The sequence below is a fragment of the Melopsittacus undulatus genome, chromosome 11 (assembly GCF_012275295.1).
Source record: "Melopsittacus undulatus isolate bMelUnd1 chromosome 11, bMelUnd1.mat.Z, whole genome shotgun sequence".
Lineage (NCBI taxonomy): Eukaryota > Metazoa > Chordata > Aves > Psittaciformes > Psittaculidae > Melopsittacus > Melopsittacus undulatus.
Window position 1 is genome coordinate 2,998,955 of NC_047537.1, and position 25,069 is coordinate 3,024,023.

General features: G+C 40.1%; 1 protein-coding gene across 1 annotated transcript; it reads right to left on the reverse strand.

Moving 5' to 3' along the window:
• Nucleotides 1-550: 550 nt before the first annotated feature.
• On the reverse strand, nucleotides 551-24,214 carry PSMB7 (proteasome 20S subunit beta 7). Its single transcript, XM_005146281.3, has 8 exons — nucleotides 24,106-24,214; nucleotides 23,891-23,984; nucleotides 23,430-23,527; nucleotides 22,739-22,879; nucleotides 22,480-22,595; nucleotides 15,076-15,134; nucleotides 1,660-1,811; nucleotides 551-775 (listed from the first exon to the last, which is right to left on the reverse strand). The coding sequence occupies exons 1-8, from the start codon at nucleotides 24,165-24,167 to the stop codon at nucleotides 664-666; spliced, it is 834 nt and encodes a 277-aa protein (XP_005146338.2). The 5' UTR covers nucleotides 24,168-24,214; the 3' UTR covers nucleotides 551-663.
• Nucleotides 24,215-25,069: the final 855 nt, after the last annotated feature.

A 25,069-nucleotide genomic window follows, 5' to 3' on the forward strand; every position in this document is an offset into this window, starting at 1 on the left:
TTGAATTGAATTATGCTGTCTAAATTTAGTCATGTTGTTTAGGAATGTGTGTACCAGTATGGAAGCTGGATCTACTCTGTATCCTGTCTCTATTGATGGAAAACAGGGAAGAATTACTATAAACATCCCATGATAACCTGTGTTATTTCCCTGCAGTGTGCTGTTCAGAACCACCAGTTCTGTGTTCATACCATTTCTTGATATCCACATGTCCAGCAAAACCAGAACATTTATTAGTATATATAGAATTAACAGAATTACTTTGTCAAACTGGGATTATGTGGAATAGTTTTACCCTTTTGCAGTCTGTTCCTAGAATGAAGTAACAGAATAGATATTGTACTTGGTGGTTTTTCTGCCCTTATGCCAGTTTGATGCTCATTACCCTTTCATATAATGGTACAGCCTGTTTCAGGTAAGTCCAGCTTGCAATCCCAGCCTACAGCACTAAGGAGACAGGTAAGTTCTGTTCTGCACCAGCCTCATATTCTCAACACCCTAAGGAGGGAAAACCAGCAGAAGAAACAAACACCACGTGACAACACAAGGAGAATATTCAGAACCTCTTTATTGTGTATCAGCCGTGTGCTTGATGCTGGAAGGCTGCTAAACTAACTGGTGCTGCTTGCCTGGGACATGGAAACAGAAGGGCTGGTGGGTAGTTCAGGAGGTGTCCATGGTTTGTACAGTCTCATCCAACACCTCAATTTCCAGGAGTGCTACGTTTTCAGTGAGAACAGCAGTAGTTCCTTTCTCACATTTGTACCTCCCATACCTGTTAGAGAGAGAGGGGACAGTTCAGCTTAAAGATGAGGCACAGGAAAAATCTCATTCACAATTTCAGAACTATACCCAGCTTTCTCCAGAAGTTTTCTGGAAAAGTATAAAATGAGTAAGTAAAGGAACTGTGCTTAAGTGCAAAATCTAAACTGACTGCAGTAACTGAGACTGTTTTAATCAGCATTCTTTAGGAAACATCTTTAAAACAAAATAGCCCTTTCCAGTTACTTTGTCATTTACTTTCTAGAAGTCAGTGGGATTCCATTAGAGCACTCTTTAAGAAGGCTTTTTAGCAATTTATAATTATATATAATTCTATACTTTCTTTTTTGTAACTCTTGAGTAATTATACAAATACCTGAGCTTTGGATTTCTGTGCTAAAAATCAGCTACATTTAACACAGGCTGCCTGTAATCAAGCCATGCTTCTGCCATCTTAAGTGCATCTGTCCAGATGTGGTGCTGCCCTTTACACCCATGTAGATTATGATAGAAAATCTCACTTAAAACATGTAACAAAACTTCTCCCTCAGAGATGTCTGCTCAGAATTAAGTGTCACAATTAAAAGAGTTGAGCACAAATCTGAAAAGCTCTATACCTGGAGCAGCACAACTCTGCTTAAAAGTAGGGAAAAACCAGTTTCTTTAAACTCCCCTATTTTGGCAGTAGATTGAGAAGTTGCACAACTTGTTGCACATAACATAAAAGTACATATTGCAAAACCCTCTAGCAGCCTTGGGGGCTGTGATTTCCCCCATTAGGCAATGGAGTTGAAATTCATCCACTTACCTAGGGATTACTCTGACAGAATTAAGTATTACAGATACTAGGAACTGCTGGGAAGAACACAGATAACACACAGCTTTGGGAATACCAACCTGTCCCCCTTCTTGTTGGCCACATCATATGGACGGAGAAAATCCAGCTTGTTCTTGCTTATAACGCAGATATCAATGTTGCTGCCAGAGCCCAGATCATTGTATATGCCGGCTGCAATGGCATCTCTCACAAGCTGTTTGGCTTCCTCTTCCTAGGAAAGTTAGAAAAGCTGTCACAAATGCTGGCATTTCACAGGGAGGTTTGTCCATGTGATGGGGGAAGCTGTGGGCTCTTGGAACAATACAGGAGGTAGCAGCACCTTTTTAACTACCAACAGTGCTGAACAGTGTATAACCTACAGGGAGTACCTTATCCCATCCAGGATCCACCACCCCAGGATGGATCAGACTTTAAGAGACAGCCAGGAAAGCAAAATTTAGATTGTTTTGTGTTAATAAACAGAGAAAATAAATAGATTCTATGATTTTTATCTGCCAGGTTGTTGTGTAAGGATCAAGTTCCCTGCACTGGCCTCTGTGCAACAGCTGCATACACATTAAAGGTTCATGCTAGTTTAGTTACAAGGCTTCCCTGAGTAGGGAATGCTTCATCATCCTCTGCAGGACCAAAATCATTTCTGTGATGTTGTAACTTAGCTTGCTTTGCACAAGTTATTGGGCTTATCTTAACAGTAAGTGGCACAAAGCAACCATGCTCTGTTCTGAACTCTACCTGGCTAAAATGTTCAATCCTGGTCCTGAACACAAGTGCAGAGAACTTCTTAAACCTGCTGAAAACACTGGTCCTACCTGGTACTGCTGTCAAAATGCTGAAACTTATAATTAAAGTCTTTCCTTTAGTGAGAAAATGGAAGGTGCTAGTTTCTGTGCTGCTGCACACTTCAGGAATTCCATAGATAACCAAAGCAGAATACATATATAAATACAGTGTGCTTGAAATGAAATGTATTAAATATCTCAATACAAAGCTAGAATTTATTTAAATATAAAATGTATTAATAAAGCTGTAATTAGGTTTTTATATAATTTTTAGATATATTTCTTACTGTATTCCCTGTACCAAGTACTTGCAACAAACGTAAACCAAAACCAGAACAGGAACTAAAGCTCCCTCTTGCTCATGAAACCACACACTAACCCCGTGGAGCTCTGATTTCTTACAGGTTTTGTGTATCTACTTTCTTTTAAAAGGGCAAACATGCAGCTGCTGGAATGATGCACATGGTGTGTAACCCTGAGAAATACACTGTGTAAATAGCCTGAACCAGAGCCGCACAATGTCTGTGATACACCAGTAACCATCAGAGATTACTGTCTTTTACCAGGATTCATCAACCACTCTCCACTAAAATACTACAGCCCATCCTAACCCCTCCCCAGTAACCAGCATGACTGGTATTGATGTGAGTGTGGCAGAAATAAATACAAGTTCTGATGTGCCTGAGAGCCTTCCTGAACAGGAGGAGGGTTGGCAGCTGCGCTGGCTCCCTCTACAGCTCCCAGCCAGGGCTTACTCATTTATTTCATAGGCAGCTTCCTGAAAACAATCACCAATCCAGATCCAGCTCTATTAGAAATAATCACTAATGCCTCAGGTTTACACTTACTTAGGAAGAAAATGCTGCAAAACAACATTCCAGATGTTTTAAGTCCTGTAAAAACCTTGTGTGGGTACCCTGTCCGTACCAACACATGCCTGTCCCTACCCCTTACCATTTGCACTAGCAGTAGCATTCAGCAGGGGCCTTGAGGCCTCTTCCCATGGCACTGAATGTCAGGAAAAGAGATTGTGTCCATACACACACACACTTGAATCTTTTCAATAACCCCTTCAGTACATACCTGAACACAAGACCCTTTTAATCAAAGGTGTATAGGCACTTACTTGAAAACAACTTGAATATGCCTGTTCCAATAGAGAATAAACCACACCAATCTGGACTCTATCAAGTCATTCCTAGCAGGTGCTGCTCAGCCAGCCAAACACAACCACGTTACCATCATCACTCCTCATTGTTCTGCTGATGTTTTACACCTCTGAATAATCTCCTGCCACCAGACCTGGTGAACAGAAGAGCAAACAGGCAAATGATGATAAATGCAGCTTTTTTAATACTTGCTTCATTTTGAAGGCCTCTGTGTCTCTGCCAGTATCCTGCCACATGACAACAATGATGATGAGCTCCACAGCCCGATCCTAAACCCTCCAACAGCAGCTGCACAAACCCCAGTGTACAAGTGCAGCTGAAGGGGAGCCCAAAATTAGCTCAGCTACAACCATGTCTGCTCCCCATGCATACCCTGCATTCTCTGATGGCCCTCTGCAAGAGCACTGCTTGATACCAGTATTCCTGTAACAGCTTAATTACAGTATTGACCAGGAAGAGGGCTTTATTTCCAGTAAACTATAGAAATTGAATAAATCCTTATTTAACTCCAGTTTTATCAGTATTACTCTTTAAAACAAAACCCATAAATTGAACTGCACTTTCTATGAAGCTGCCTGGAACAAAACAGCCATGCTGTAAAACTTCATTCTTGTGCCTTTCTTCAGTGGTTTTCATCAATAAAACTCTGCTAAGTATTTCTTCATTCAGCTGATAGAAAACTGCTTTCACCAATTGGTTGCATACTAAGGGTACTATAGAGAAAGTAAATACAGTAAAATAAACATATATGTAGATCTGATTTAAAAATGTGATAACAACCCAAATCATTTTAAGCAATAATACAAATGTTAGTATATGAAAAGCACCACAGCTTAGGAAAACCACAGCAGATTGTTGGGAGTTTGTTCCATTCTCCCCTTTAATTTACTCATTTTTAGACAGGAATGTAAAACTTTATTTAAATAAAATTTGAATTTTATTTACTTTCTAAAGTGCACTTGATTAATTTCCTGTTATTAAAATAGCTCTGAACATACCTAGCACAGGCAGCAGAGCTCAGTGACTGCACTAAGGTATCCACTACACTAAGACAGTAAAATGGGATCTCTGCTCTGCCAGCTGATAGAGTGCAGCCTAGTTCATGAACCTGGAATAATTTTCATATTAGAAAACCTTCCTTTGGTGCTCTTTACTTCTCCTTTCATGATTTAGAAAGATGACCTGAACGGCCACAAGCAAGGGCTGCTGTTTTACAATCAGAAAACTGGGGGTTAGCATGAAAACTGCTGACACAGGGGCATGAATGAGGCACTGTAATAATTAATCTTAAAAAACCCTAAAAGTTCAGAGTATATAAAAGGAGCACTTCCTACTTTATGGTTGCAAAGACCAAGCTAACTGGGAATATCATTCTCTCGGGTCCACACTGCTTCTTAAATGAGATTACCACGAGAGTGATGTACTGTAACACAAGTCGGTCGTGACAAGCAGCACTTTATAGAGCTATCTGTTTGTCTCCATCACCACATCACACAATGTGTCCCAGGACTCCAATGTGCAACTCCATTTACCACTACATGACAAATGGGCAGCACTTGTAAAAGGCACAAAGAGGTCCAGCTCAGCCGTGTAATGGTCACCGCAGATGTAGCAGAGTGCTGGAGGGGGGTGAAAACAGACCCTCAAGTTCATTAAAGTGACCAGTAATGGATCTTCCAAAACGTGTCTTAGGAATAGTACAGTAAAGGCTAAAATAAATAACTCAGCATGGAAGGCTAATCTGAAACGGTGTTTGATAAATTATTTATAACACAGACAATTGTCTGCATTTAATATTGGCGCTACTGGTAGCATCTTTAAAAGATGATTTATGTGTTGTAATGCCATTAAGCTTTATATGGGCCCACTGGTAGCTATAAAGTCTGCTGAGATTTAGAGAATGAGTTTTAAACTGTCACTGCAACATCATAGTAGATAGAGCCAGTATTAAATCTTTACTTTAAACCTGTTATCTGGAGAGTTGCATTTTGTGGACACTCAAGAACTGATAGATTACCTCTCTGCAGCTGCTATGCTGCAAGTCCCAAACAGCACCAAGGAGGAACTTTTACACATTATTCTTGTATATTACTTGAACCAAGTTTCTCTTCTCACTTAAGCGATTTCTAGATTTCAAATGCTACCAAAGGAAAAAAAGACACTTTCTTACAGAAGATATGGCTATTTCTACATCACATCAATACTGCCTTTACTAGCAGGTTTTAAACAAGTTTATCATTATCCCTCCAACAATAAAAGGAGCAGCTGGAATGGTTTTGAGAGTAGTATTTCCTCAGCATTTGGTAACTTTGCAAGTAAGTTAAATCTGCAAAAGCCAACTCCTGTTTAAAAACTAGAAAGGATAATTTCTTTAAGTTCTTACCCAAGTGAAATGAACACCTTCTGCAGGTCACCAGGAGGCTGTCACAGATCGGGTACATAGTGCAGTGCTCCAAGAGCAAGTCTTACCAAGAATTTGCAATACAGTGCACAATGACACAGAATGGATACAACAGTGTCTAGCAATACTTGTAAAATTAAACCAAATACCACATTGGTTTTTACAACAGAATGAAAAGCGTTCCTATGATGTAAAAAGTTGATCCTACTTTAAGTGAGAATCAGCAAGACTGAGGTGGGGAGGGGAGGAAAAGAATCAGAAGCCTGAGGAAGGACAATGATAATAAAAAAGAGATCTATAAAGGAGTGTTGGGAATTTGGGGCTGGGAAAGTGATACCTCTTGAAGGACATAAGCACCTACAGAAGCATAATTAGATTTCGGAAGAGTAATCAGCCAAGTACAACATGTGAGAGGATGTGCAAGTCTGCCTGCAGGGAGAAGCTGTGGTAGAGATCAATATGTAACTGGAAGCAACGCTAAACTCTGCCAGCTAAGTCCAAAGAGAGAACAAAACTGAGAAGCAAAGTACTTTGTGTTTTTCTTGTAAGGGGAAGTTGAAAGACTCCATTAGTGAGAATGAATTTGTCTGGGCTCCCTTCTGAGGCTGGCAAGGGGCTGGCACCTGTAATTTAAACCACTCAGATTTAACAAGTCTTCACCAAGAAAACAAATACACATTTCAAGCAGGACCCCATACAAGGATGAATGACCTCACTTCAAATTTGGGGGGGCTTTTTACTAGACAAAGCAGTTTGCTTCTCTCTCCTCTCTGAGCAGGTGAATGGAACCCAAGAGCAGGCAGTCTTTTGAATCTGCCCCTCACCTTCCACCATCTTTGTTTGTGCTCTAAGACATTACCAAGTTCAAGATGGAATGCTGAGATGTAACAGTCCAGACAAGGCAAAACAGGTTCTTAAAACAGGTAACGTAAGATCAGGAGTCCCAGTCACAGAAAACCAGATTAAACTGACATAGCCAAAGGAACACAGCACAGAGAAACATTTACAAGGTAGAAGCTGCAAGTAGGAAGAATTAAAGCAACTACTGGCAAAGGGGTTATGAAAATCAGTGTCTGGAAGACCAGCAGCGAGTTTATTTATTTTTACTGAACTGTTAAAGGCTAAAAAAGCAGAAATGTATTAGTTTCTAAAGCAGAAAGGGGATAGGGCAGTGAAACAGGGACTCCCCCTTTGTGTGTTAAACAGCTAGGTTGGTTTAAATCAAGGTAACAAGCATCATGTTGTTTTCCTGTTCCACTTCCACAGCCTTATTTAACAAGAAAGTGAAATGCTCCAAGTTCTGAGATATTACCTGAATTCACTTGCAGGAAGGCAAATGAATTACTCAGTATTTGCACAACAAACGGTGTCAAGGGCTCAAAAGCTATTTAATATGATGAGAATTTTTGCTCCAGAACACATGCTGTGCTGTGGAACTTCTGCTTGGAGCAGTGACTCCAAATACATTTGTGTCAATTCTAACTCAGGTTTCAGAGCTGGACTTGTATTTAAGAGAATAACCAAAAAGCACAGGCCAGTTTCATTCCTCTATTTCCTTGTGCCACTGCATTCCTCGTTCCTCACTGGGCATTTCACATGCACAGTCTACAGTGGCTGTGCTGCCACCACCACAACACATGTAAAGGGAAAACCCCAACTTGCTTAAATCCCTGGATTATGAACACATCAGGGTTAATGTGCTGCCTACTTTACACGGAAAATACAGAAATTTAGGAAGTAACAATCTTGAGCTAATACATGACATGGGCAGGAAATGACATAAAATGTGAGCACAGCACTGAGCAGCAGTCTTGAAACTCAGCAATTGAGTTCTTACACAAACATCTTTCCATTCATTCACAGCTCATAGATGAGGTAACTCTTCAGTGCATTTCATGTCAGTCTTGCTGTGAATAATGTGCAAGGCAATGTTTATTTTTCTAACTGTTTTCTATTAAGAACTTCCCAAATAAAATGCACCTTAGTTCCTAATTATTGTTCTCGGCGATTACAGTTCTCGCATGCTCCGATGGCAGACGCCTGCACCAGCCTCATCATCACCTCCCCCTCTCTGATACCGTACACCACACAAGTATAATAAACCATGTTAATATTTCATACCAGTGTGAAATATGCTGGAGTATCAATTCAACATCTGCTGTCTTTAGGGTACTGGCGTCCCGCAGAGACACTTTCAATTTGTAATTGAGTTCTATACTGAATTAATCAGCAGTTTATCTTTTTTAGTAAAATAATGTCTTCCCCGCTAACCTGGATTTACATTAACAATTTATGCCAAATTACCTGCCAAGGCAAGAAACTTACGATTCAGAACTACTATTCAATAACATCAGTTCCTGTGTGCCATTCCTTACACAAAGATGACTACAATACATATTTCCAGTGGTACAGAATTAAATTACAATCTCCCCTCACAACTACAGGATTTCTTTTGCTATTATTCCAATGCTCTGAACTAAGAAGGAAAATTCACTCCATCCATTGCTGCTTATGTCTGGGTAAGTTCAAGGGGCTTTTAGGGAACTACTTCTCAAAATAAAAGCACTTGCTCAACAGCAACAGAGCTGTAAGTTCTGCCAGGCTGGAAGTTCTGCCACAGACAGCACAATATCCTGTTTTCTACACAGCTACATTCCCATGCAGTAACACACTGAGCCTCAGCCACCAGGAAGAAGCCAGGTATGTAAACCACAAAAAATATGACAATTGCTATAAATTACTACTGCATATAAAAATAAATAATATCCAGCCATAACACATCTCCTTCAAATAGAGCAAATCTGTTCATCAGCCTATCCCTTAGGAAAAAAAGGGAATGAAGTTCACCATCAGGAAAACAAGTCTTGGGATAGTTTTTCCTTCCCAATACCCCAAACTGCTCCATGCAGCTTAGTGGCTGAAGGGAGCTGCCCCCCAATCTCTCCCTGAGCTGTGGCTCCCACCCTCTACCCTGCTCCCATTCCCTCTTCCCTGCTCAGTCAAGCCTTCCCCTGCCCTTGCCGCAGGAGCAGCACTCGGGCTCTGTGCCATGTGAAATATCTTCCAGTGTGTTCTGCCCGTGTTCTGCAGTTCTGGGAGATGCACAAACAATTTACACTGCAACACCTGCTCCTGAGAAATGCATCACAAATAATTACCTGTCCTACATCTAACCCTGGGCAGTGAAATGATCTCTTAACATGGAGCCCTGCTTCCGGCTGGCTTGTCTACATTATTACATACAAAGTTTAAGTGTTACTTTCATAAAGGTGAAGAAATTGTTGCTCTTTGTCATGCAGCAAGGCCCAATTTAAACTCGGGTGAAATTTATTTCCCTCGATACAGTCTAAACACAAAACTAGAAGAAAGTGCTACTGAGCATCGCAGGTAACTCAGGCTGATCCTGTCGGCTGTTCCCCCACCTGATTTCTGCATAGAGGCTGCACGTGATAGATTCAGAAAGCACACCTCAGAACACTTCTCCAGTAATCCTACCCACTCCAGAGCACAGCTAGCTAGCACATTTTAAATCAGCCCATATTTCCTGTTTCATGCTAGTTCTGCAAAGGAAATCAATCCAAGGCCCAAGTCTGTGAAAGAAGATGAGAACAGTATTAACTGTCCAATGTGTCAAGCAGAAATCAGCTTATCATAGAATAATTTTAATCTAAAATAAGAAATAGCACAATAAGCCTTTATTTTCTGCATGCCTCTATGCACTAACACCTAATATGTATCCATGGAAGCTCATCTCTCTGAAGAAGACAATAACACAGGTAGATAAGGAAAGCACAAGATCTCTGTCGCCACGAGCGCTGTCAGAAAGGGCACTGAAGATATGCCACTAACAGTCTCAGTTCCTGTCACTGGGTAATGAAATAAACAGATACACAGAGCACATAAATACTAAGTACTTATTTTTGTTCACGGAGTCAGATTTTTTTCCCTCCCCATTTACTTAATCTCTGTGTTTGACACCAACAGGGGTTCAAGTATCTCAGGCAGGCTCTCCAGCTTAACTCTGATAGTCTGGCTTGATCTCTATTGTCTGCTGCCCGAGTTCAGCCGACAAACCTCCCAGCAAGTGGTCACCTTCCCATGGAGTCATTAAACCTCCAAATGTCAGCTGGTGGGATTAGCCTGCAGACTTCCACACCTGAGCCCTATGGCAGGGACACAGGCATTTTGATCACCATCACTAATGAATACAGAATTCATATGCAGCTTGTCATTGCTCTTGAGCCTTGAATCACACAGATGCAGGCTAAATAAGACTGATGAGACAACTATTGTTGAAGATTAGAGAGTTTTGACAGTTTCCCAAAATAGCTCACTATTATTGTCTGTAGTTAATAAACAAAAATAATACCACCATATTGAGGGACAGTGGGAAATAGGAGCACAGAAAGATTTGAATGATCTCTATGTCAGCTGTTGGGAAATGGAAGAAAGTGACATGTTTTCATAATATTTTGCACTATGCCTGATGCATTATTTTACTGAAATAAGAGGTACACAGTGAAAGGTGCATCAGGTGTACATTCTGCTTCACTCTGGGGATATGGGACTGCTCAGAAATACCTCAAAAATCAGTGACAAAGCCAGAAACAAAACTGTGGACACAAAGAGCCCAAGTCTACAAATTCTGCAGCTTCCAGTGCTCTTACTTTGAGTAATTTCTTTGTGAAAACATCTACAACTGTTAACTGGCAAAGGCTCCAACTCCTCCTGCCTGCCCATCATCTCTCCTGCAGAGGATTACCCAAACCTGCCAGCTGAACTGCTCATAGGGTTGCTCCTTACCCCATGTTTGGCAGAACCAGACAAGTTAACAGGAGTAATCACTGCAGAACCAGCACAAAAGCAAACCTGGCCAGCAGCTGAAGGAGTGACCATGGCTGGCAGCAGAACAAGATGCCACTTCTCAGACAGCACAGTTCGCGCCTATGGGCCAAGTGGAATATAGTCAGAACAGCCCCTCTTATTTTTAATCTCTCCAGAATATTTTCATTTTCAATACCATGTGATTTCCTGCCACACTTAAAAAATTGAAATGATGGTAAATATAATCTCACATTTTTGGGGGTGATCTATTTAGAAAGAATTATTAAATACCTGCATACTTACCTGCTTCCCTTTCCCCCCCCCACCTATTCCATGCCCCGGAGCTCATTACACAAAAGATTTACTCCATTTTCCCTGCAACAATTCCACTTTCTGTGGCTTCTACTGATTCTCCTCAGTCTGAATCCTCTTTTTATTAAACCTGGCTGTTCTGATGAAATACAGAAATGAAGTTACAAGCAGCTTGTTTCCTCGCCTAAGCAGAAAGCTCTTGCTGTACATCAAGTAATTCTTCTATGGACAAAATGCTTCTACTTTTCAAACAACCTAAGTCAAATACCACAATAAAATACATAACAACCCTAATCTGTATAGGAATTCACCACCCACAGTAGAGATGAACCCAGAACTCCAGCATTTAACATTGTAGACTTCTTCCCCAGATCACGACAGTTTCCATATCCACCACCTCAGAATATTTCTTCACTACTGTTTAACACCAGAAGGCACTGATGCATTTGCAAAACCTGACTCTAAGGTTTAAGAACCATGTGGCTACTCTACGGAAATGCTATTGAAAGAAAAACTGGCTGCAATGAAAGATCTAAGCTCAAAACACTCTATTAGATGTGCTGTTCTTCCACTTATGTTTTTTAAAGTAGATCTATAGCTGCCCACATGACAGATTAATATTGTTCCACAGTAGTTAGGTGCTTGGCATTACATTTCTGAAGCATCTACAGGCCTTCAGGGCTGAAAGTGTTCACATCTTCAGCAATCTATAATGGTTCCTCTAGAGGCCAGCACTTGCTTCACAATGAAACATGCCTCCATAAATCAGACTGCAGAAGTGGCACTTGTGTACGTCACCATCTATCTTAGCACTTTCTCTCAAGGATGTTGGGTAAAGATCATCTCCCAGCATTGCAGCCAGGGAAAGGACCATCACAGTTGGCATTGATAAAGCATGTGCTACTTAAATCTGAAGACACACTAAGTCTATGGAAAAAAAAACCCCACATCCTGCTGGTGTTAGCACGCCTCAGGCAGTGGTAGAAGCTTCAGCAACTCATCTTCAAAAGGCAGAGAGCTAGGGCTCTAGAAACCTGCAAAAATTGGCTAAGCCTGCAGTCTTCTTTTTTTATTTCTTTATTTTTTTAGGTTTTAATTTTTTTTCAAGTTGAGCATCTTCAAAGTCTACGATTCTAACTGTAGGGCACAGCAGCTGCCACTGCAGATTTGATCCTCTCCGCTTTTGGCAGCTCTCAACTTGAAATTCTAGCAAAAGAATTTTTCAAGTTGCTATTATTGCCTGTCATGGATTTATAAATATTGTGCACTATCTGCTGTGGCATGGCTCTCAAGGGACACCAGTGCATGCCAAAAGCATAACAGAATGAAAAACAGTCCCTATTCTTCAAATAAATGCTAATTTTTTTTAACTGTGCTCACACAATGCGTTTGGTGATCAGCTTCAATAGTACAGAATACATATCAGAGGCAAAAAAGCTGATTGTCTTTTCCAGTAGTATTCAGCTGCTACTTTCATTAAGCTTGTTTAATTACATTCCAGATGCTAATTTGCAAGTTGATACCAGAGGGTGCAGGACAGTTTGCCTTTGAATCATTTTTCTGTGATGTGATGGTCTTGAAGCACACCACTACCCTCCAGTAGCCCTAGCAAGATATTCTGACAATTAGTGCAAGAGAAAGCAGCATTGATCTTGACAGAAAAATATTAATCTGCTACCCATTTTATTAAATTAATCTCCAGGAATTTTAGGTTTATCACCATTGCCATTTTATAGCAAGTTTTATGTAAAATACCCATAGAATGCATCAAATTTAATTTGTTTAATTTTAAGAGAAATACCATTTGTTATTTTGTTACTTTACTAAAAAACAAACCAACAAACCACACCTGACTTAAAAGGTAAATATTTTAGGCTGGCAGCCATAACAAATTAGGAAGCAGCATTTAAAAGTTGAGCTCATCACCTGGATCTTTCTTGTTCAGTTATGATTAAATGAGTAATTTATTATTAACAATATTCTCTTATTAACAGAATATCTGGCAAAAACAAAGGGAGGGTTAAGGTGCACCCAAGCCTCAAAGATCTAAATATCTATTTCAACAAATTGCTAGGCTGCATCTCTACATGCTTGTTATAACAGTGAATATCTGCTGCCATTTATGGTTGTATATAAAGACAATTTAATTAGGATGACCTTTCAAATAGAAAAAAAAATGGAGATTTACCAATTTTTGGTGCCTTTTTCTGGTTGCTCTTACACAAAGAATGACTTAAAATACAAGTTTGAAAACTAGCTGAGAATCCAATGAAATTTTTAGTTTCATAGCACAGCCCTGACATTTATAGCTTTGAGAGCAGACTATTATGCTGGAGCTGTTGATTCCAAGGATTTGTAGTTCATGTTTTCAGTATGAATAGCACACATGCCAAGTGTACGGTCACACAAGAGGCTGGAAAAAGAGACTCTGTCATTCTTAAGAGAGGCATGAGGGGAGAGGGAAAAACCTCTATGTAGTGGCTCTTTATCAGCCATCCAGTGTGATGCCACTGATAGAGGAAACTTGAATGCCTATTAAAAATATTCCAATATTTCTGATAACATTTATAAATACACTAGAGCCCTGAAGTCCAGTGTCTTCAGATACCACCCAAACCACTGTAGCAACACAGGAATCCTGATGTTATTGCATTTTTGCACAACTATTTCATATCTACAGAAAAGGAGCCGGTTCTAGGAGTAACTGGAAAAGTGCTTATTACAAACTCTTAAGCAGTTTCACTGATGGAAAACTTCTTGAAACAAGACTGGGTTTTTCTAACCATCTGGTATTACACATCACATTTCTTCAGGAGATGTGACAGTATGACATCAATTACACCTGAACTTTAAAAAGTGACCAACTTTAGAGGAACTAGTGGACATATGGGACCACCACCTGAAAATATAGTGCATTTGAAGGGAAGGAAATGACCCACAGCAATTGCATGACAAATATGAAGAACTTCTGAAGACATTTTCTGAAAGAAATCAACTCAATACCTGCAAGATTTGTGCATTTCAGGCTGAAATGATTGCAAGTCTTTGTGTTACAAGTAATTTTAACAGGTTCAATTTTCAGTTGTGTTGAATTCATTTTTTCTTTACCATGCAAATATTAATCAATTGGAATGGTAAGTACTCTCAGAAAGTCTAAAGAGCTTAATGTGGTTTAAAAAAGGGCTTGACACTACCGAGGCATTTTACAAAACACGGTTACAGAAAGCCCTTTAATTTATTTTCATCAATAGTCTGCAGACAACTGGATTTTTCACTCTTTAGTTAACAGGCACTGAACATGGTGTAACTAAGTGTAAGGAAATACTATAGATACTAATGTGCTGCACACACAGTGCTTATTCTGATCTCAATCACAGCACTCCAGCTTTTAGCAACCTGAATGATTCTCTGTAATGAGCAACCAAACACTTTTTCAATTTTTAATCAAGATTATCAGCAAAACACAAACAAGCCATGACCTTGTAAATCTTCTGATAATCAGCTTTTAAGTAGATAATAATGGAAGTACATTTACTAGTTCTGAACATACCCAATCAAGCAGAAACCTAGCTAGTTTCATATACTACTTGAACGTTTCTTGTTGATTTTACAATCCTGTGTTCTCTTTTCAAGATTCAAAGAAGAGAGGGTCTGAATACTGATGGCAAGACAGCAATATTGGCAATATTGACTCTGCAAGTGCTGTTAAATTCCTGGTCAACTCTAATCAGCAAATGGTATGTTTTTAAAGCTTTCACCTACATTCAAATCAGACAAGCTTTTCCATACACAAACACATAAGCAGCTGTGCTCCTTTAAACTTCATTTTACCCATCAATTTTTACAGCTTTGCAGTAAGCTGACATTAGTACAGTTGAAGTGCAGGGAAACCAGAGCAGATTTAACTTTATTTAAAGCTTCAAACCCCTTCTTATGATCATGAGGATTGTTGAGAGAAGAAAATTGAGGTTTTAAAAGAAAAATTCTTACCTCCATGTCTGGTTTGTACTTATCTTCAAACACTGCCATAGCTGCCAGCGACCCAGAACCTATGGTAACAGAATTAGGACACTACTTTAGCCAGTGTATTTTGATACAGTATTTTCTTAAGAAAGAGATAAAAATCAGCAGCACAAACCACACTGAAGTCTACCTTAGCTTACTATACACTCTCATCTAGCCACCCAGTTTAATTCTAAATTCACAGCCAGGGCACACAGACCCACGTCCATCCTGACAGTATCTTTTTACTCTTTCGAACACTAAAATAGGAAAATGAGGTAGAAGAAGAGTTAACCAAATGCTACCTTTTGTAATTCCTACTCCTCCATTTCTCCTGCCCCACTTTTGTGCCTGGCCACATTAGAGGGTATGTCACTTAATACTAAAGACACTCAGAATGAATAGATTGCTTTAACGAGCTGCCCTGGCACAGTCACCGTTACACATGGGGACGAGTAAACCACCAGTGGTAATAGGGTAGTGGCTGCTGCCATGAGGTTATTTCTTTTACCTTCTCTTAAACAGTTTATTATGCATTTGCTTTATGCCATTATTTTTACATTGAACAGCAACAGCTGAACAGACAAAATGACAGATATCAAAACATGAGCTTAACATTACTTTTCTTAAAGGATGCAGTGTAAGTGTAGTAACAGAACAGAAGCCATCCTACCCAAAGCACTGTAAATGCAGGTGTTACAAAAGTGCTTTCTGTAAATTAATACAAAAAGCAGTATGATACCATCTGAAATGGTAAGCTTGCTTTGCTCAGAAAGAGTGAGTCTTTAGGAAGGTATTTTGTCTGTCTGTGGCCCTAACCATATTTCAGAGAGCACTACTTTTGGGGAGTGAATAAAGTTACCTGCAATTTTTTACTCCAATTAGAAGATTTTTTGGCATTTATTACTTTTTAACTTGTTTTGCATAGTGCTATCTGTTTAGCTGGGTCACAGAGAAAGCCATATCTTCTATTTAAAATGATTTGTGTATATCACTTGACCACCTCAATGGTTTAGTGAAAGAAAAAGGCAGCGATTAAACAGTTTCAAATGAGGTGTCCTGCTGATTTTATCAAGTCTGCTGAATGTATAATGAAAAAGGAGAAGCTGACAGTGACACTGTTGAGAAAATACAGACTACCTTATCTGAACCATTTAAGGAGGTCCAATTATAGATCAAATTTAAAGGGTAGAAACAGCAGATTTACAGACACAAATCAATGAACATGGTAATCCCAATGAATATGACAGATACTCCTGTTACAGAATATTGCTGTGGTTGAGGATCATTACCTTTACAGTACCAAATACATCACATCTAAAAGCAGTAGGACACTCTAAGTGTGTACTTGTATTACAGGCAATGACTATTCATTTGCACCTTGGAGCAATACATGACTCCATTTTTTTTTTAAATGCTGAAACTGGGAATAAAGAAAATTTTTAAGCAACTAATAGCAGAAATGAACTGCTGATACAAACAGCTGATACCACAGAACAAACCACAAATCAGAGGAATTTTACTGACCCTTCAAACAAGGTCACAAGAAGGTGTGTTCTAAAGCAAATACAGGATTTTAACCATAAAATAATGCTTCTTGTGGGATGACATAAAAGATTTCTAATGAGAGAAAAAAAGAAGATATGGTCTCAAACCAAGGCCACATTCCTCCTACACTCAAATGAAGGCCTACCTTAAGCAGAATGGGAAGCCTCAAAATAGGAAAAAAATTTTTGATAAAACCTTTGATAAGGGTTCTTTGAAATAATTAGAGAGTATAAAGACTAAAAAATTTGCAGGAATTAGAGTATAAAATGTAGCATCTGACAAGTTACTACATTAGCTACTGAGCCAAGAATATATGGTCTTAATTTCTTACAACTTCTGCTGACAAATAAAATCATCATTAGCAAATATTGCAATAATCCCATTCATGGCCGAAACTGGGTTCATCCCTCCAGCTCCTTTTTAAAAGAAGTACCCAAAAGAACCTGTGGGCCAGAACTCAGCAGACTTACAAAGAAGAAGGAAGGGGGGGACATACCTTATGCTACATTATATTAATTAAATCCTTTATACACAAAGAATTATACTTCTAATTATTTATCTCACTATATTAACATGGCAAATGCCAAATCTAGGATTAATCTGAAATACATAAATGTCAATATTCCCATAATGTAAGTTTTCTAAGACCTGTTCAAAGTCTTAATTTTATTAAACCTGCATGTAGACATTTACATCTGCAAACCAAGATCCCATAGAGGGTCTAACAGAACAGGAAATAAAGCTGGAAAAGCCAAATAAACTCCTTTGTTTTTTTTCTCTACTGTTTGTAAATCCTAAACATAAGCTTTATGAGTACTTTTACTAAGTACCTTAGTAAAAGTCTCACAGCACAGCTGAGCATTCTCTGAAAGAACACATTTTTGTAATCTTAAATAGCACAATGAAAATTCTTTACTCTTACTAGCACCAGATGTAAACAGCATGTTTTACAAACACAAATAGATGTACGCTTCAGAGTTTCTCCACCAAAACAAATCTGCTGTTTGACAACAGGAATAGGAACTGTTTTGAGAAACACTAGTGATATGCATTCACTTGTAGCACATTAATTAATAAAACCCCTTGATCTCCCTATTTGCAGTGCTGGTGGCCTGGAACCCCCTCACTCGACCATCCACAGAGATGCAGGAAACCAGCAGTGGACAGTTGCTCATGAGTTGCAAACTTCACTACCCAATTACACCAACTTCCCTCTACTTGTCAAATTCCACATATGATCCAAACAACCCCACAATGTTCCAAGTAGTTCAACTGACTTGTGAAAGCTATGCATTGTAACAGGAGAACTGGCAATAAAAGCTGTGAACTTAAGTAAACATTGCAAGTATGGTTTTCTTATTGCAGTACCTATAAAAGCACAGAAAACTCAGATATTAAGGGTCTATTGAGAACTTGTTTGTATGTGGGGAAACAGCTGTTCTCTTGTCCATGTATTCAGTGCCCACCAATAACTCATTTTTAACAAGCATGCTTTGCCTTTATGTAGAAACAAGCTTAACAATTCCCAAACATAATGTCTGGAGAAAGATAAAATCCAAACACTGCAAAACACCATCCATTAATTAGGGATCGATGTTCCCACCTCATACACAAGAACTGATTTAAGTCACTACCAGCTAGGATTCAACATTGCTAAGATGCAGCAGTTCAGCCTCAAATCAATAGGGATAATTAAACCAAATATAATTGGTCATCGTGTATTTGTATTATACAACATGTAAGGGGAAAAAACCCTTTCAGCTAGATTTCTAAAACCACTAACTACTATAAATGGATACACTTCAACAACCTTGGAAACACAGTCATCAAGAAAAAAATGTAACAATTCCAAAGAATCATTTTTCCATGTATTTTCTGTAAGCTTCAGAAACAAATACTCAGAAAGCCTCTAAATAGAAAAAAGTATTGATTGCCAAACAAATTATAACTACAGAAACCAAGATGCAAAGCTGTGTTCTAAGGCAAATGCTTTTCAGCCTGATAATCAGCGTGAACCAGGTAAGTTATGAGACCAAGATCCTGCTTTTCCTCCTTCTTTAAGAAACATTGGTCATTTCATAAGTTTTCACAAGCAAGTTACTAAAAATTTTCTGGTCTCAACTATAATAAACTCATTTTTAAAATCCCATCTCTCTCCTTGAGCAGTTGTGCCACTTCAGTATTGATTTAATGCAAAAGATAATTATTGATACACAGCAAAAAAACCCCAACCAACAGTAATTTCCATTGTGTTTTGCAACTGCAGTAGCTTTTCTAAAACAGATGAACTGGATCTTTTTAGCAGAACATTCACTGAAGACAACTTCTTATTGCTAAGCACAGTCCATTTTCATCACCCAAGGACCTGTTTGCTACCTCAGCCTGCCACACTGGAGGATGTACAGAGCCTACAGAGAGCAACATTTAGCACTTACTAATCCATCACTGTCAGGGCTTCCTGACAGGGCATTTATTCACACACACTCATTGTTATTCAATTTGCTGTTCATTCTAGGTAAAAATTCAGTGATCTCCACAGCCACATCGATTGGGGTCATTTTTCACCCTGGTTCCTGGCTGAGAGGGCTGTGTCTCAGCAGTGGTAGTGCTTGCTCTGCAGGACGACATTGCCAATGCATGAAGAGCTGATTTATGAATATGAAGCAACACTGGTACCAGGGGACTAGCTTTAGCCACTAGAGACTACTGGAACATACTTACTGTTTCCAAAAGCTGAACTACAGACTTCAAGTGCTTTAATTTTATGCATGCATTTCATTATAAGTCTTGGCCAGAAGCTTTCCTAGACAAGCCAAGCAATGAGACAATCTTGCACCGTTTGCTGAAATCCAATTTTGTCCTTTGTCAGCATAAACAGTTTAATTTGATGTTTTCACTCCTGAGTAAGCACTGAGTATCTTTTAAATCTCCCTTGCAAGAGAGGACACCACTCCATCCATCCACAAACACACTCTAGCACATTAAAAACAAACAAAAAGCCAACACCACAACCCATCTTTCCTATTTAATACTGAATTTCCAAAAATTAACTAGCCAAAAAATACATAATTTAATGAACTGCTCTTAGAAAACTTTAAAAAATTAACAATAGTTTAATTTTAATAAGATAAAAATATAATTTCAACTACTATCTCTGATTTGACCTTTGATACTTTCTCTTCTTTCTTAGTCCTATGGTTCATTTACATGCACAAGCTAATCTTTTTACTAAAATATACCCTAGTCAGTGGGGAAAATATCAAGGTACTAGGTACAGAAAGGTAAAGAACATTTATGCTGAGAGGGCTTTGTTTGACAACACAGCCAAAAGTGACATGTTATCACCAGACACAGACCTGATACAGCTGACAGCAAATCCAAGTTTAAACTATAATGAACATAATCCATTGATATTCTACCTCCTAGCTGTTTGCACTTATTTTGATACTATTTTTGTGGAGGGAAAGAGGAATAGCCAGGATTTTCAGAATTACTGCATTTTAAAGCTTTTAAAACACAGGCACGTAAGTAACCACGTACATAATGGAAACTACAACTTTAGTCAGTCAATCACCTACCAACAGCTATCAGTACAAAGTCAGTTATACTTTTAGTTTAGTACAACATTGAGTATAGGCAGTTATAAAATCAGGCATTTACTTTTTTTTATGTATCAAAGGCTAAACAATGACATCACATGACTGTTCCTTGGATTTTATTTGCCAAGTAACTTACTTCCCAATTCCTGAGGCACTGGCACCATCTATTGGTCCAGAACCACCTCTGCAGGATTTGCATGATTTCATCACAGTTCTCATGACCAGATGATTCAGTTTAAACAGCTGCACTGTCTCAATAGCACAAAGATCCAGAAGAAAAACCTTAACATTTCCAAGGATATAGTATGTGTTTTGTCTAAAGATGCCAACCATGAACGACACAAAAAACCAAAGTTCTGTTTTCCCATTGTGGAGACAAAATAAAAGCTGCAAACACTGAGTAAGACTTCATTTTCAGATCAATTTGCTTTTCAGATGTATTTATCTGGACTCTACATTACACTTCCATAGCATTCCTAAAACCAAGCTCTCTTTCAAAATCATCCAAGTCTTCAAAATGAAACTCAAGGCTGAAATGGTATCTTCTCAAGGGATCAAGAGAGCAACCCCAGTTGCAACCCAAACCATGTTTGGAGTTTTACTTTCTTCAGATATATGATAGCCTGAAGAAGGGATTAACCTTAAACACCACACATGAAACTGCACAAGAGTATTAGCAGCTCAGAAAGCACTAGTTTTCTCTTACTTTTTTTTTATTTCCAGATTATTGCCTATAAATCACAGAAAACTTCAGAACCAATCAGGTTGATCTGTTCAACACTTCTATTGAAAACATCCCTATTGCCAGAGGCTGGGCAAATTCTGTAATTTTCCAAGATGTGTGTGCCTTTTCTTTCAGGCTCTCCTGCATATTGCAAAGCTTATCATACTGTATTACTTCAGGATTCTTACCACAGGGAATATTCAAGCATCCCTCAACAATTAAGGTAACTAAAGAAACAATTTTATCTAGAGAACACGGCCAAAGACAAGTTAAATTCACAAATCAAGATTAGAGATTATTAAAGTTTTTTTATTCTGTATTACTGTCTTCCTCTTAAGAGGCCTAACTGGGTTATTCAGCAAGATCACAGGTAAATGGCACATCACAGGTAAATGGCACACACCCAAAAGGCACTTCACAATTTGAAATTATTGCTACTGCAACACCTGTAGCTGTTCATCTCTGTAGAACTGGGAAGTAATGGAGCACTGTTCCCACTTTTTAAATGAGAAACAAAATACTCTAGAAAAGCTACTTACGATTTACGTTCTGCTACCACAAAGTACTTATTTCCATGTTGTCCTATATTCTTGTTTATAGTTGAGAACACGCCAAAGAAGAATGTATTTGGCAAGTATGTATTTTACAATATATTCTGAGCACTGCTTTTGTAATTGGTCTTGACAGGGTAGTACCTAAATGCCCAAAAAGCACGCAAAAAACTGTGGCTTCAGCTTTCAGTTATTACCACAATCTCTAACTCAAAACTGAACAAGACATACACAGAACTGCATCTACTACAGCTCAAATCACTGCTACTACAGAAAATGTTACATAGGCAGCAGAGACAGAGTAATAACACTCCATAACCTGATGGTGGATTACTGATGTTAAGTTGACCCCAGCAGCAAACAGAATTAAACCTCTTTATTGAGCAGCTCCATACAGTAGTTAGATCAATTATTGAGTACCAGGTACATCAGGTGTTTTCATTACAATGAAAAACCTTGTGGAGTAAAATACAGCTGCTTCTTCACAAGAAATACAACAAAGGAGAAGATACTCTCAAAAGGAAAAGCAAATCACATTATCCCTCCCTACTCTCCCCAGTAAAGCTACAGAAAAACTTCAGGTACAACATAATTCCTCAAGTGAGACTTCATGTGAGCTGTGAGTTAGGGCTATCTGCATATCAAGTTTCTAAGGATATATTTTTTTTACAGCAACTTTCTGGGAATCCCACAATTCCCTTACTTAAAGGTACGCTGAGGAACACAAACAGCAGCTTTCGTAACAGCAGGTTTTTGGCAGCTTAAATGGTGTAACACCGCAAGGTTTTAAGTGTCAAAAGAAAGAGCAGTGCACCTGCCTTACAAATAAAGGTAAGGCTTTTATGCTTGACATCTGTAGAGCTCCCAGTAAACAGTGGAATTTAAGTAAAACCTTCAATAAAGCTTTAAATAATTTGTTCACTCTTTTTACCAGGCACTTGTGTTACAATATAGAGGACGTATCACTTACCCATGGTGACATAAGGCAATTTGTCAGTTGATCCATGGGGATAGATGCTGTACAGGTGAGGGCCTGTGACATCTACTCCACCTAGAACCAGCGCTGCACCAATGTAGCCTTGATACCTGGAAGCAATGTTTATATGTGAATCAGAAGCCCACAGTGAAGCTGTAGGACCTTAACATGATTACACAAGGAACAGCAAACCACACACAAACCACACTTTAACATCATTGTTAATAAAGAAAGAAGAAACCCATTTGGTTACCTGAAAAGCATTTGCTTCAGCATTCGGTTTGCTGTGGCAACCCTTGGAAGTCGTCCAGTCGATAGTGAATGCAGCTCCAGATTGGAAGAAATCAGCTGTGTTGTCATATCAGTATCGGCAGCTGTGCCTGCTCCACAACAGCTGAAATGAATAATGAGCAAATTGAGAAAAGGTGGGGAGGGCAGGGAAAAAATAACTCCATGCTTTATCCAACAAATAGAAATTTAATCATGAAAGTAAAGAAATTAAAGTTTTTGTATAGTCAGTATTTTCAGGACACAAGATGAGCTGTTTATATGTAAATGAAATACCCTAATCTACAACCCTTACTAATAATGTATCATGTCACTCTGGGTTCAAACTTGAACAGGAGAAGTTTAGACTGGATATAAGGAAGAAGTTCTTTACTGTAAGGGTAGTGAGGCACTGGAATGAGCCGCCTAAGGGAGCTGTGAATGCTCCTACCCTGGTGGTGTCCAAGGCCAAGTTGGATGGAGTCCTGGGTGACCTGGTTTAGTGTGAGGTGTCCATGGCAGGGGGGTTGGAACTGGATGATTTTAAGGTTCTTTCCAACCCTAACTATTCTATGACTTTAAAGTACACCCTAATATTGCTGTTTACAAAGAACATGGCTAAAAATCCCCAATACTATTACCAATGCCAATACACAATAAAATACTTTAATACTTACTAGATATTAGGAGAAATGAAGTGTATTTTTGAACAGTTCTTGTCAGCAACAACCATTCCTTCAGTTGCTCTTGTATCGGCTCCCAGGACTATGCCATCCTACAGAAAAAGAGGGTTATTCCTAAAGCCTAAAACTCAAAAAGGCAACTTTCCAGCACCAACAGCCAGACCAGCTGCAAGGCCCAGAGCAGCCCCGGGTGAGGTGGATGAGGCACAGGAGCCGGTTCCGTACAGACCGATCATGACTCAGCAGCACGGAACCTCCACCAGCCCCTTCCCATCGAGGCACCAAGGGCCTCTCCCCAGCCCCACAGTGAGGGGCAGCCCCACAATGAGGGGCAGCCCCACAATGAGGGGCAGCCCCGCACAGCTCGACCCAGGAGCGGAGGAGCTGCCCGCGGCCTGGCCCGGCCTCCTCCCCGCTGCGGAACACCGGAGGGACGCGCCCGGTGCCCGCCTCACCTTGTAGACGATGCCGGCGATGGTGGTGCCGGTCTTGCGGGGGGCGGGGAGCCGCTGCCCCTTCTGCGAGAGCTCGGCCTCCAGAAGCGAGTTCCTGCAACACAGGCGAGAAGTGAGGCCAGGCGGAGGGCTCCCCCCCCGGGGCCGCGGACCCCCGGCCCCCCGGACCCCCCAGCTGCCCCAACCCATCCCCGGTGCCCCGGCTCCCGCCTCACCGAGCGCAGTTATCGAAGCTGAAGCCGCCGCTCGGCGCCTGCAGCACCGACACCGCCGCCATCTTCTCACTCCCTCAGAGACGGACGGAGTTTGCCGAGCGCTTCCGGGTCAACCGCAGCGGGGCGGGGCCTGGGGCGGAGGCGGGGCCTGGGCCGCTGCGGCCCGCGGGCTGTGAGATGGCGGAGCCGGCGGGACCGGCACGGAGAGCGGTGGGGTCCTGCTGCCGTTATCGGCACCGGATCGGGCACCGGGCACCGCTCCGGTTACCGGGGAGGGGCCGTGCTAGGTCACTGTGCCCCTTGCGTGTCCCGGGGTGGTCGAGGAGGTGCCGGTGGTCCCTGGGTACCGGGCTGGTCGGAGCAGGGATGGACGGGAGCGGGCGGGATACGCATCCTTACTCCTTCATTTGACTTCGTTCTGCCGTACTTAAAGCAGAAGAAATGCTGTGTCCCTGGGTTGTGGGGCTTGTCTGATAGGTTCAGAAAACAGCTGTGAAGCTTTAAAAGAAAATGGAAGATTAAAGGTTGAAAATTCCCAAACTTTTATGTTTATATCTCACAAAGAGCCCATAATAGCATGAGAAAATGGAAACCTGCCTAAAATTTCTGTGCTGTTAATGTAATGGTAATATGGTGGAGGAAACGAGATAAATGCCCCTTTTCAAAATTAGAGAAGTCCTGTTGTACATCAAGGAAGTCAATGATACTAATCCAGTATTTTCTTGATAAACTACATCTAACCTCTGTTTTAGCTCTTCCTCCAGCTCACTGACCTGTTAAGAGGAATGCCCTAATGTGTTGCTCAAGAAAAGAACTTGTTGCAACAGCTCAAGAAAGGATGCATTTTAAAGCAAGACGTGCTGTGATTTTTTCAAAGCCTATCACAAACCTAATCTGATTTCAGTATATATCTATATGTGTATAAATGTATAAATGCCTGGAATTAAAAAATCTTGTTGAATAA

Bases quoted from the DNA above. Each gene is read 5' to 3' on its own strand.
- PSMB7 (XM_005146281.3), bottom strand. From the start codon at position 24,167: ATGGCGGCGGTGTCGGTGCTGCAGGCGCCGAGCGGCGGCTTCAGCTTC. The intron at 23,985-24,105 runs GTGAGGCGGGAG...CCTGTGTTGCAG, and splicing joins AGCTTCGATAACTGCGCTCG to GAACTCGCTTCTGGAGGCCG. The intron at 15,135-22,479 runs GTAAGTGATACG...CTGTTACCATAG, and splicing joins ATTGCCTTATGTCACCATGG to GTTCTGGGTCGCTGGCAGCT.